The following is a 12,716-nucleotide window of genomic DNA, read 5'->3' on the forward strand; positions in this document are numbered from 1 at the left end:
GTTCGATCCCCGGCCGCGTCATACCAAAGACGTAAAAATGGTACTAGTAGCTTCCTCGTTTGGCGCTCAGCATCAAAGAGGGTAGTGCTAGGACTGGTCAGCCCGGTGTCTGTATAAGGTGACTGGGTGGGGTATCATGTCACGTGTCTACGGCGTGATATTCCAGTGAGGCATTGTGCTCACTGCTTCGAGTAGACACCGTCGTTTATATTACTGAAAAATTGTTGAAAAAGACGTTAAACCCGAACACATACATAATCTTATCTTAAATGTGTATTTTCTTAAATCACCGACCCTGGATTCAGTAGAAGGGTCCATGTCATATATGTCTATGTCAGGAGTAATGCCCAGGTTTTTTCTATCCTTGTTATGCACATTTCAAGGTCCTCCGTTTTAGGAAATTCTGTCTCGTATATTTTATCACGATTATTTTTCTTGTAATCGTGTCGTTGCACTCAATGGCTACAGGTAGGTAACGCGTCCGTTCCGTTTTTCCAGCGACATAATTCTTTTGATTTACGAGACGAATCTAGGATCTATCAACATCGGCTAAGTAATGTTTTCGTAACGGTTCTGTTGCTTTTAAAAGACAAAAATACTGTTAAAAAGAACTGCAAATTGCCAATAGCACCGACAGTTACACGTTATAAGTAGGAAAAATTTTACATTTGCATCACAGATTAACTGGCGTTGCTCTGAATGCCCATTTGAAACTTGTAAAGCTTAAACTGTACGAAAAACGTATTAAATATTACAATAAATGAGTATCATGGTTAACAGTAATAATTTTGGTAATATTTCTTTCGAAAGAACGAAAATCCTTAATTTCTTTGCCTGTTTCGTTAATGAAAATATATGTTTTGTATTAAATCTAAAACCTCCTCATAAAGTTGAAAACAAAAGTGCGATGTCTTGGACTCTCAGAGAACTCTTTGATATGTAGCTTCCAGCTAATGGACAGGTTAAAGTTATGCTTTATATAGCTCTTCTCGGCAGGCATTCATGATGTTCAGGTAAAGGAATTTCAAAACTTGATAACATGTTTATATAATAGCAAAAGCTGATCTTCACCCGATTTACAATTATTGAAAATGTCAAATGCACACTTTTTACGCAAATGGCGTCGAAAAATAGTTGTGATGTTTCGGGGCGTCCATTTAATTTTAAAAAGTATTTTTTTTTCTTTCAATAAGCCCGTTGAAACGTATACGTTGATGTAAGTTTCAAATATGTTCTCCGACTATTCGCCGACGGATAGCTTACTTTATGCACACATCATGCCAAAATCTTTCTACGAAATTATTGTTTTCGAGTGGAATGACGAAGTAGTGTGTAAAAACTGTCACATGGATTAAAAAAAAACAACTAAAATTATCATATACGTTTATTTAACTGTAAAATGAGCAAAACATAAGGGGGTCTCCGACTTCGTTTTCACTGTATTGTCTTGAATTTTCCCCTACCCCCATTTTCACGCGCAGATTTTGTGCATCAAAATTTCACAAAGAACTGTTTGTATTTTAGAGAAAAATAAGTTAACCACAAAAGAGTTTACAAAAACATAAATTTCATTTTAAGCGTATTCTAATTTTGTAAGCAATTTTCCGGATTTCTTTCTGATTTTTATTGTCACACTTGTATACATGAATACATGTTACACACAAAAAGCGTAATGAAAAAAAAAAGATACCTTTTTTTAAACATTTCACTGTTCGTTCTCTCGTCCATACATTTTCTGAAAATGTTCCTGAAATGTTTTTGAATAAATCTAAGATCCTTGACTACAGAGTTCATTTTCACGCTACGATGCTATGAAAATTGGGAAGTTTAAGCACAGTTAAAACGTTACTTCTTTTCCCCGTGTTTTTCAACCAAGTTCACATTTTATTTGCAGCCTTTATTAAACGGCTTGTTGTATTATTAATTGGCTTCAATCCGTTTAAACTATTTCATAAATAGTTAAATACAAATTTCCCCGGAATCCGGAGATATTACTTCGAGCCTGACTAGCTACAGCCTTCAAGGAAGTGGGAAAGTTGTCAATTTCTTACGGAGAGTGACTATAAAGACAGCTTGTGTAAGCAGACCGCCGTGACATAATTGGAAGGTTGATGTGAAACGGCATAAACCTAACACAATTAATGGTTATCAAATGCATGAGCGCAAAAAAATTTTTATTCGATGTCGGATCTATCTAGGTCTATCACGGCCCTTTTGTCTTGTAACTGCATACAGTCTTGCCTAAAAACGATAATGGAGACTTTTTTGAAATGTATAACTAATTATAATTATATAATGTCATTCATACCATCGGTTTGTTAAGGATGAAGAAGAAGAGGAAGTATGGTAAAACTTAAAAAATACATTAAAGATGTTTTGGTTACCATGTATGTGCTAAAATGCATATCTAGAAGAAGTCAAAAGTCACAGTCCATGACCTTTTAGATAGATAAACATCAGATAGAAAAGGACATGGAACAGTATGGTTAAGATCTACAGAGTAATGCAGCACAGCTTCAGTCAAAACAGGCCAAGTTAGACAGGTACGTTAGAATTTAAGAAGTTTTAGTATTAATACGCATGACAAGAATTTTGTGTAGATGGTCAAATGTTGAAGTTTTTAAGATGTATCTGAGATTTACCTTCTCCTGTCTTAATATTGTACTGAGCCTGAGGGTCAACTTTAATTATAGGTAACTGTACGTTTTCTTTGATGTCATTCATTCCGTAAGGGGGTCTCCGTGGCCGATTGGTTAAGGTCGCTGACTTCAAATCCAGCTCGCTTACGGAAGGTCGGTGGTTCTACCCAGGTACTAGTACCTTCTCGTGATGAAATAATGCACAGAGTGGCACCTGCGAACTTCCCCAACCATCAAAGCAGGAAGGTCGCCATATGGCTTATAATTGTGTCGGTGCGACGTTATCCAACAAAATAAAAAATAATTCATTCCGGCTATTTTTCTTTTACATGGCTAAAAGAACAAAAGAGAGAACAAAAGAGTAGCCACATAAATGCCCATATGTAGGGACATCCGTCTGTCCGTCCGTCCATCACACTTCTTGTCCGGAGCATAACTCAAAAAGATATTGAAGATACTAACTTGTAAGGGTACCTCCGCGGCCGAATGGTTGAGGTCTCTGACTTCAAATCACTTGCCCGTCATCGATGTGCATTCGAACTTCACGAGACGTTTAATTCTTCATGTGAGGCAGCCATCCAGCTGGCTTACGGAAGGTCGGTGGTTCTACCCAGGTACCCGCTCGTGATGAAATAACGCTCGGAGGGGCACCTTGGGTCTTCCTCCACCATCAAAGCTGGAAAGTCGCCATAAGACCTAAAATTGTGTCCGCAACAAAATAAATAAATAAGCTAATTTGTAACTTCACACAATAATAGTGCTATTTGAGAGGAAGTGCAGTGATAAGGAACCATAACTGTTGGTGGTCCCATTTTTAAATTACCTCCTTTTTTTGTAAAAACCCATTTTTCTTCCTTCTTTCTTCTTAAGGAAAAGGTAAATTTTATTTACTGTCGCTTTGTGAAACAATAAACATAAGCTATATTTTACCCCAAGCAATTTGCGGATACCCATTTACAGCTGGGTCGACTGAGGCAATCGTAATAAAGTGCCTTGCCCAAGGACACACCGCAATGGGAGTAGCCAGGAATCGAACCCGGGGCCTTCACCTCCATGGGAAAGTGTCTTAGAACTCTTTCGACCAATGCTTGTCCGGAGCCTAAGTCCAAAACTATGAAAGAGATTGACTTGATTTTTAACATGTAGATAGAGGTCAATGAGAGGAAGTGCAGTGTCAAAGAACCATAACTCTAGCTGACCTCATTTTTAATTATCTCCCCTTATATGAAAAAAGCTTATCCAGAGCATAACTTGAAATCTATATGAGGGATTGACTTTTAAAATACCTTTTATATTCATAGAAATCAGTAAGAAAGGAGTGCAGTGTCAAACAACAATAACTCTAGCTTAAATTCTCATAGAACAATTGAGGGGGAGTGCAGTACATATAGATAATACCTCTAAATCACCCTATTTTTATTATCTCCTTTATGTATAAAATATTGTCCGGAGAATGACTTGAAAACTGTATAAAGCATTAACTCCATACTTAACACATTCATTAAGGTCTTTGAGAAGAAGTGCATTAACAAAGAACCATAACTCTATACGACCCTGTTTTTGAATTGCCCACTCCCTCCTTTTCTGATTTTTGCTTCGGGGATCATCCATTGGTGTTACACGTTGCCTTGTTTAGTGGTAGTATAGTAGACGCAACTTGACCCCGATGGTTGACCTTTGCATTACAATACACAATGAGGCACAACCTATTATCGAAAAGGAGTGTACGTAAAACACGAACTGCACGAGAAAAAGGAAATATAAATTTGTGTAAATATAAATCAGTGTATTGGAAATATTTAAGTGATCAAATATAAGTATATATACTTTGATACTGCACTGTGTACAAGCTAATTCCATATAAATATACACGGCTACCCCAAGCACCCTTGATTTCTACAATGAAATAATCGATATGAATAATCAGCCTAAGGTCAACCATCGCGGTCAAGTTGCGACTACTATACACATTTATACTGTATTTATCTATACAATACATGTTGTATACATTGTGTACTATTTTAAACCTAATGCATAGTAAATGTACTGGTAATATGCATAAACTAATTAATTTTATGTTATCATAGACTATATAAAGTAATTATACATGTTTTAAATATTAAATTTGGATCTAATATACCATTAAGCTTCGCATTTAAATGTTGTATGAACTTTCAGCATGAGGTTACAGACTATCATGAGCTGTGTATAGATGGCTAGAAAATGTTTATCTTTGCAGGAGGTTTTTATCATATATTGCATTTCTTAAATACCATTAAAACTAATAAATATAAAATTACTGTAAGGCATCTAAATCTGATGTATTAGTTTTGTTAAGTTGTAATATATGCCGTCCAGATTCAAAATATCATCAATGCACCTTCTGATATTATTAAAAGCTTACATGGCGTCAATCTAGGCTTTAATCTACAGGCTAAACGTAACAGTAAAAATTTAAATCAGCAATTTGTGAGGCGCTGTTATTTTCCGTTGGAATACCAATTGGTTTATTTTAAGGTTTAACTTTAAAATATTTAATTAGCGAGTGATAACTCTTGCTATACATGTTTACTTACTCTTGTCTGTAATTACCTTTCTTGAAAATGGTTAGAATAAACCAGTCCATAATTTTTGAGTTATTAAATTTCATTGGTCGTAGTTCTGAATTACATTTTGTTTCATACTTTTTGATTGGTTTAGTCTTGGCGCATTAGACTGTATTTCCCCGCGGATTCTGACGTAGTGTGAGGCCAGGCCTTTGTTTAGAAGTAACTCTTTTCTTCACTGTTGTTTTTGTCTTTGAACTGATCACACGTTCTTTTTCGAAAAATTAGTAGTAGTTTTTGGGATTCAACAGTATCCCTACACGTTAAAAAATTAGATTATATCGGATATGAAAGATACAGCACTGAAATAATGTAAAAAGTGGAAAGGAGTGAAATAAGCACTAGGAGTGGCGTATAAATAATACGTTTTGACTTTATTTGTGAATTTTGTGAACTTTGTTTTGTGAAGTGATAGTGACTGAGTATGGCCACGGCCAACAAGAGAAATACAAAAAGACAAGATTATAAGAAAATGCACGAAGGAATCGAGCTAGACGTTGAAGTGTTTGATAATAGTATAAAGCACGAACCAGTCATAACAACGAACACCTCAGGCGGGGCCTCCTTAGAACCGGAAGATACACAAATGAGTCATAATAAAGAAACTCATGAAAATGGCGATCTCGCTACGAGCAAGGAAGAAGACGAGGAAATGCGTCTCATAGAGCAGGCGATCGAGGCAGCCGATGCGGAAAAACAGGAGATTTTGAAGACAAGAAAGAAGGAAGAGTTACGGGCACAGTTGCGACGTAAACAACTAGAAGTGAAGCAGCTGAAAGAGGAAGGTAATGCTGTTTATCAATTTGATATTGAACCTAATCCACCCCCAGTTCCAACACCAAAACTGCCAAAATTGCCGAATCATAACAAGTCGGAAGGCCGGGTCACAATAAATACTCTAAGGAAAAACAGTAAGCTTTCAAAAAAGGTAAACAAGCAGATGAAACAACTAGGTCTAACAGACCCTGATTTGGATGTGTCAAATTCGGACAGTGACTCGGAGTCAGAAACAGACTCTAGTACCACCAGTTCCTGTGATAGTAGTGATACCGAAAGTAGTTCAGATTCTGAAATAGAGACAAAAAAGAAACACAAGAAATCTAAAAAGAAATCAAGAAGTAAAAAGTCTGGTATTAAAGCCAAAAGTTCTGACAAAGTAAAATTCGCACAAAAATATCCACACTCCCAACTTCGGTATGAGTATGTTAGTAGGCATATTTCTTTTCAAGATCTAAATTTGAATCTTTTTGTAGCCGGGGAACTTATATATCAGAAAAACATATTAAGTCCAAGGAAAGAAAGGGTAGATTAAAATTATTGAAGCGTTTAATGTATCTTAGTTCCACATACAGCTTTTCCATTCTAAAATCTTATTATGCCGCTGTGCTCAGAGAGATAGAATTGGGTGAAAAATCATGGTCAAATGATTTTCATTATTTAGAAGTGGCAATTTTACATAAGTCAGGGCCAACGGTCAAGGGTAACCCGGGTGGATTCAAAAGTAAATCACAATTTAAACCCAAATATGATACAAAAACAGAAGAGAGCAAAGATGAATCACCAGTTTGGTTCTGTTCTCTATATCAAAGAAACAAATGTCAACATAAATCAGGTCATATGGTAGTTGTCAAGGGCCAGATGAGACTAGCACAACATATTTATGCTACTTGCTGGCAAAAAGACCGCAAAAAGCTGCAGCATCCAGAAAGTTCTAGTGAATGTGTTCACATGTCCGCTTGACTGGTTAATACAATAGTGTCTTTTGAAAATAAAATAGAAGACATTTTTTTACCAAAATTTTGTTATACCAAAACAAAGAAAATTGATAAAATTTGCAACCACGAGGTCATTTCCATTGATAATTTTGATACAACAAGTGTTCCATTTACTTCACATACAAATACTTGCAAATTATGTATTCAGGTCAAGAAAAGTCCCAGTTTTTTGAAAGTTAATGATAGAATTAGAATGCATGAATTAGTAAAACAATCAGGCAAGCATAATTTTGAAAAGTGTCGTTTTAAAGTAAATAATAAAATAGACACAGATTATTTGAGACGAAATCTTGAGAATTTTGGTTATAAAGATTTACTGGTTTGCGATTTGATTGAATTTGGATTTCCAATAGGTTTCACAGGAGATGATAGTTTGTTTCCCCTTCCCAAACCAGTGTGGCAATATAAAAATTATCAAGGTGCCAATGAATTTCCAAAGCAAATGTCAGAGTATTTAATTAAGGAGATGAACGAAGATGCTATTATTGGTCCATTTAAGTCCAATCCATTTTCTAGCAATTTGCTGATTTCTCCTCTAAATACCGTTCCAAAGAAGGATATTTCAGACAGAAGGGTTATTTTAGACTTAAGTAGTGCAACTCGATGTGCTGTAAACAGTTTCATTGATAAAGATGTTTACTTAGGTGAACAAGTAGCCTTAATTTTTCCAAAAGTGGATGATTTTGCACGTTTAATAGTTGCCAAAGGTCAAAATTGCCTTATGTTTAAGAAGGATTTATCCAGAGCCTATAGACAGATTTATATTTGTCCGGGCAGTTACAATCTAGTTTCATATGTCTGGAATAAACATATTTTCTGTGATGTTGTATTGTCCATGGGTTTGAGAAGCGCGGCTCAAATTTGCCAACGAGTCACCAATGCTATTGCTTTTATTCTTTTATCATTATCATTATCTGTTTTAAACTATTTAGATGACTTTGCAGGGGTTGAAAAGCCACAGCATGCAGAATTTGCTTACTTGACATTAGGCCGAGTATTAGAGAGAGCAGGTATAAAGGAATCTGTTAGTAAGAGTTGTCCCCCTTGTCAGATTATGTCATTTCTTGGTGTTTTATTCAACTCTAACACAATGACAATGGAAATAACACCACAGAGACTAATTGAAATTACAGGCCTAATTAAGTCTTGGTTACATAAGGATTCAGCCAATTTAAAGGAAGTCCAACAATTGCTTGGTAAACTCAATTTCATTGGTGCTTGCGTCAAACCAAGTAGGGTATTTGTATCCAGGTTACTTAATTGGTTGAAAGAATTGTATAATATGGAAAGGTCAAAGCAGGTGTTAATTCCAACGGAGGTAAGGAAAGATTTACTTTGGTGGGATACTTTCCTACCACTTTACAATGGAGTTTCCATGTTATCATTAGGTGATTGGTCAGAGCCTGATCAAATTTTCTCATCTGATGCATGTTTAGATGGCTGCGGGGGTTTCTGGAATGGAAAATTTTTCCATACTCGGTTTCCAAGTAGTATCTTGGACAAAAAATTACATATAGGTGCTCTGGAGATGTTAGCCTTGGTAGTTTGTCTACATCTATGGGGTGAAAAGTTTAAACATCACCGAATAGTGGTCCTATGTGACAATCAGTCAGGGTGCATTACACTCAGCACTGGTAAATCCAAATGTACCTTTCTTCAGTCATGTTTGAGAGAAATTTGCTTCATAGCAGCAGTTAATGAGTTTGAAATTCGTGCTCAGCATATTTGTTCAGAGGAGAACCGTATTTCAGATTGTTTATCAAGATGGCATAAGGATGACAAGTATAAACAAATCTTTCACTCAACGGTCAAAGATTTCAGGTTACAGGAACATGTAGTTAAATACTCAGATTTCCAGTTTTTAAATGATTGGTAATAAAATTTAAATTTCAGAGACCCAGATTAAAGAATTAAAAGATGAACTTGCTTACTCAAACCGGAATGCTTATGCAGAAGGATCCAGAAAAAATTTAAATATACAATGGAAATCCTTTTTATTGTTTTGTACTTATTTTAAACTATGTGCTATACCAGTTGATACATTAACATTACAATTATATGCTCAGTTTTTGAGTAGGACATTTAAATCTGTCGATTCAATTAAAAATTACATCAGTGGAGTTAGAAACATGCACCTAATCTTAGGAGCTAAAACAGAGCAAATTAATAAATTTTTATTAAATTTATCCTTAAAAGGCATAGCAAAATCAAAGTGTCATATGGTGAAGCGAGCAGAACCTATTTTTCCAGGTATTCTGTTACAGATTCATAAAGCTTTAGATTTTTCAAAGGCTGATAGTTATGTTTACTGGTGTCTTTTCCTTTTCGCCTTTTTTCTTTTGGCCAGAAAATCAAACTTAGTACCCACTTCCAGACATGATTTAATAAATCCAAAATTTTTAATCAGTAGGGATGTTACGCAATCCGAGTTAGGACTGTCAGTAACCATAAAGTGGTCCAAGACCATTCAGCAAGGGGAAAGAGTGCTTCAGTTCCCTCTGGCACCTATTCCTCATTCACCATTGTGTCCAGTTACAGCCTATAATAACATGATTTCCTTGATTCCCAGGTCTCATGCCTCGCCACTGTTTGTTTTGAAATCTGGCAAATTGGTTTCATACCGTATGTTCTTGAAACAGTTACGTTTGGTAATTTTACAGATAGGCCTGGATCCTTCCAAGTACTCGACTCATAGTTTTCGTCGTGGTTTTACAACATTAGCCTTTCGTTTAAATTTACCAGCTGACATTATTCAAAATTTGGGGGACTGGAAATCTGATTGTTACAAAAAGTACCTAGAATTTACTTTGTCAGACAAGGTTAGAGTGTCTAAGTTTATATCTAGCAACTTACAGAGAGGCATTTTTGAAGCAGATGGGTTTTCAAAATGTTGAGTCTTATTTTCATGATACGAGTGTTTGTCTTCGACCTTAAGAAGGGGAGACGATCCTACTTACAGTGGCATTTTTGACATCACTGGGTAGGATCACGTGGTTCTGTTTATCATGTTTTAAGACTTTTCAGATTGTATACTCATTTGCGTTATGTTTATTGTCTAAGTATAGATTAGATTATGAAAGTGTATATATAGTTTTAAATTATTTCCTATGATAGTCAGAATAGTTACTTAGGCATGTCCAGTGTACACTTGACAGCAAACTGAGAAGCAAACTCAGTTCGAAAGTAAAGACAGTTCTAATTATTTGTTTTACTCATATTGTCTTTATAATTATTTAATTTAATGTGATGATTAATTATGCATGTTTTTAATACTTGTTTTTTCTTTGCAGACTGTCACAAAATCCGTAAAGTTCTCATTGTTGGGGATTCCATAGTGAAGCATTTACCACATATTGAAGGTGATACTAATTTGTCTTTTAGGGGGGCAACTATAGGTAAATTGCAACATCTTTTTGATCAAAAAGTCATTTCTTTAACTAATGTTGAATTTTTGATACTGCATGTAGGTACAAATAACATTAGCAACAATTGGTCAGTAAGAGATATGCAATCAATTCTAACAAATTTATTGGCCATTGTTCGTAAAAAATCTAAATAGGTATATATTATTGTGTCCTCCATTTTGCCTCGTCCAGTAGATATGGAAACAACTTCTGAGAGGATTAAAGAATATAATAAATCGCTTGATGATGTATATGCAAAGGAACTAAATTTCAAATTTATTAAGTCATACAGACCATTCTTTACTAAAGGTGCGGTTAAAAGGAATCTCTTTGCATCACTGGACGGGGGTCTTCATTTGAATTTTGAAGGTTCAGCTCGTTTAGGTCATTATTTGAAAAACGTAATTGCACATTTGCCTTAACGCACTTAAATGACAGATGAACAATAAGGTAAATATCAGATTGCCTACATTTGAATTAGTTACTAAGGTAGACAATCGCGAAAGAGAAAGTCATAGTTAGCTACCTTAGTTTAGTGTCAATATTTGTTGTCAAATTTTATCAATAGCCTTGTTTATCTAGCAAAAAATTAATTTTACATTAATTTAATCCAGGGATTCTATGAAGTTAAACAGTTTGTACAAGAGAATTTACTGTATAAGAGGTAGGCTATCATGTTGAACTGTTGCTATTTGTTTTTACTGCATTGTGTTCCATTACAGCTTATTTGCATTTGTATTTACTAAGGATACATGAGATTCAAAAACTATATATATAAAATTTTTGGAAACTATTTGAAGATCTTTTTATAGAGACAGATTTGTGTCTCCAGGCATAACTTTATCAGTTCAGTTACACAAGCTACATTCATCATTCATTACTATTTATGAATTTCATGTAATCTTATATTAATCTTAACCACCTTTTGGCTTATGACAAGTATCCCTTATGTTTTGATATGATTGCTTGCCTTACCAAATTTGCCTTGACTTTGTTTGCGTTGTCTTGCTTGCTTGCCTTATAATTTTGCCTTTATTGCCTTGTTTATTTGTGTCGTTTGCTTCATGTTTATTTGCCTATGTTTTGCTTGTTTTGGCTGTAATTTGGCGGTTTTCAGTATATATTTATATAATTGATAATTAAATTGATACACGTGTGATTATATTTGGCATTAAAATTCATATTTATTATTTGTCGTTTTCATTTCCCTTATTGAAGGAGCTAATTGGTTTATTTTAAGGTTTAACTTTAAAATATTTAATTAGCGAGTGATAACTCTTGCTATACATGTTTACTTACTCTTGTCTGTAATTACCTTTCTTGAAAATGGTTAGAATAAACCAGTCCATAATTTTTGAGTTATTAAATTTCATTGGTCGTAGTTCTGAATTACATTTTGTTTCATACTTTTTGATTGGTTTAGTCTTGGCGCATTAGACTGTATTTCCCCGCGGTTTCTGACGTAGTGTGAGGCCAGGCCTTTGTTTAGAAGTAACTCTTTTCTTCACTGTTGTTTTTGTCTTTGAACTGATCACACGTTCTTTTTCGAAAAACCCTCCCACCCTCCGCTAACTTACAGCCAAATAAATGTTATATATTGTTCTTCGTTTACAGTTATTAATTACTTTTGTTTACATAAATATTTATATAATTTATTTTTAATTAAATTCATTCTTGGATTATATGTATATGGTGTTGTGTTCATACATCATTTTTTAACTCTGTATCAGAGATGAAATGTTTCATATATTCGTATTCATGTGCTATGTGATATACAGTGAAAAAGGATGTTGTTCATGAACTCTGTTAGCGCAGAGATGACGAGTAGTGTAGATGTCATGAACTCTGTTTCAGAGATGAACGGTGTTTGAATTGTCGTGATGTTGATATAATGATCGTGATGTTGATATACTGTATGGTTAATGTTGTTAAAAAGTAACCTGCCGTATGACGGTTTTCAGTATATATTTATATAATTGATAATTAAATTGATACACGTGTGATTATATTTGGCATTAAAATTCATATTTATTATTTGTCGTTTTCATTTCCCTTATTGAAGGAGCTAATTATTTGTTTTTACTCACTTTAGCTCGTGAGTAAATCAATTATTCACTTATCCCTTGTTACTATAACTACAAATACAACAAAAACAGAATAGGATACAGGCAATTGTATTTGACACCATTTCGATTTACAAATATTTCAATGTATTCTGTATCTTTTCCGGGAGCCAGTGCATCTTTGATTTATCTGCAAAATACTAAAATACTGTAAAGCAACAGCAAGAAA

The 12,716-nt window shown here is 34.6% G+C and overlaps 1 protein-coding gene across 3 annotated transcripts; it reads left to right on the top strand.

Annotated features, from left to right (window-relative positions):
* The first annotated feature begins 5,149 nt into the window (after positions 1-5,149).
* Positions 5,150-11,991, top strand: LOC123548703 (uncharacterized). Of its 3 annotated transcripts, XM_045336200.2 has the most exons (3): positions 5,150-6,030; positions 10,311-10,415; positions 11,039-11,991. In XM_045336200.2, exons 1-3 carry the CDS (start codon positions 5,670-5,672, stop codon positions 11,047-11,049), a joined length of 477 nt encoding a protein of 158 aa, XP_045192135.2. In that variant the 5' UTR covers positions 5,150-5,669; the 3' UTR covers positions 11,050-11,991. The 3 variants fall into 3 exon arrangements, 2 of the variants coding, with proteins under 2 accessions (XP_045192135.2, XP_045192134.2); XM_045336199.2 differs by having other exon boundaries at positions 10,311-11,991; XR_008371395.1 differs by lacking the exon at positions 5,150-6,030 and having other exon boundaries at positions 6,480-10,415.
* Positions 11,992-12,716: the final 725 nt, after the last annotated feature.

This window comes from Mercenaria mercenaria, chromosome 6 (genome assembly GCF_021730395.1).
Source record: "Mercenaria mercenaria strain notata chromosome 6, MADL_Memer_1, whole genome shotgun sequence".
Lineage (NCBI taxonomy): Eukaryota > Metazoa > Mollusca > Bivalvia > Venerida > Veneridae > Mercenaria > Mercenaria mercenaria.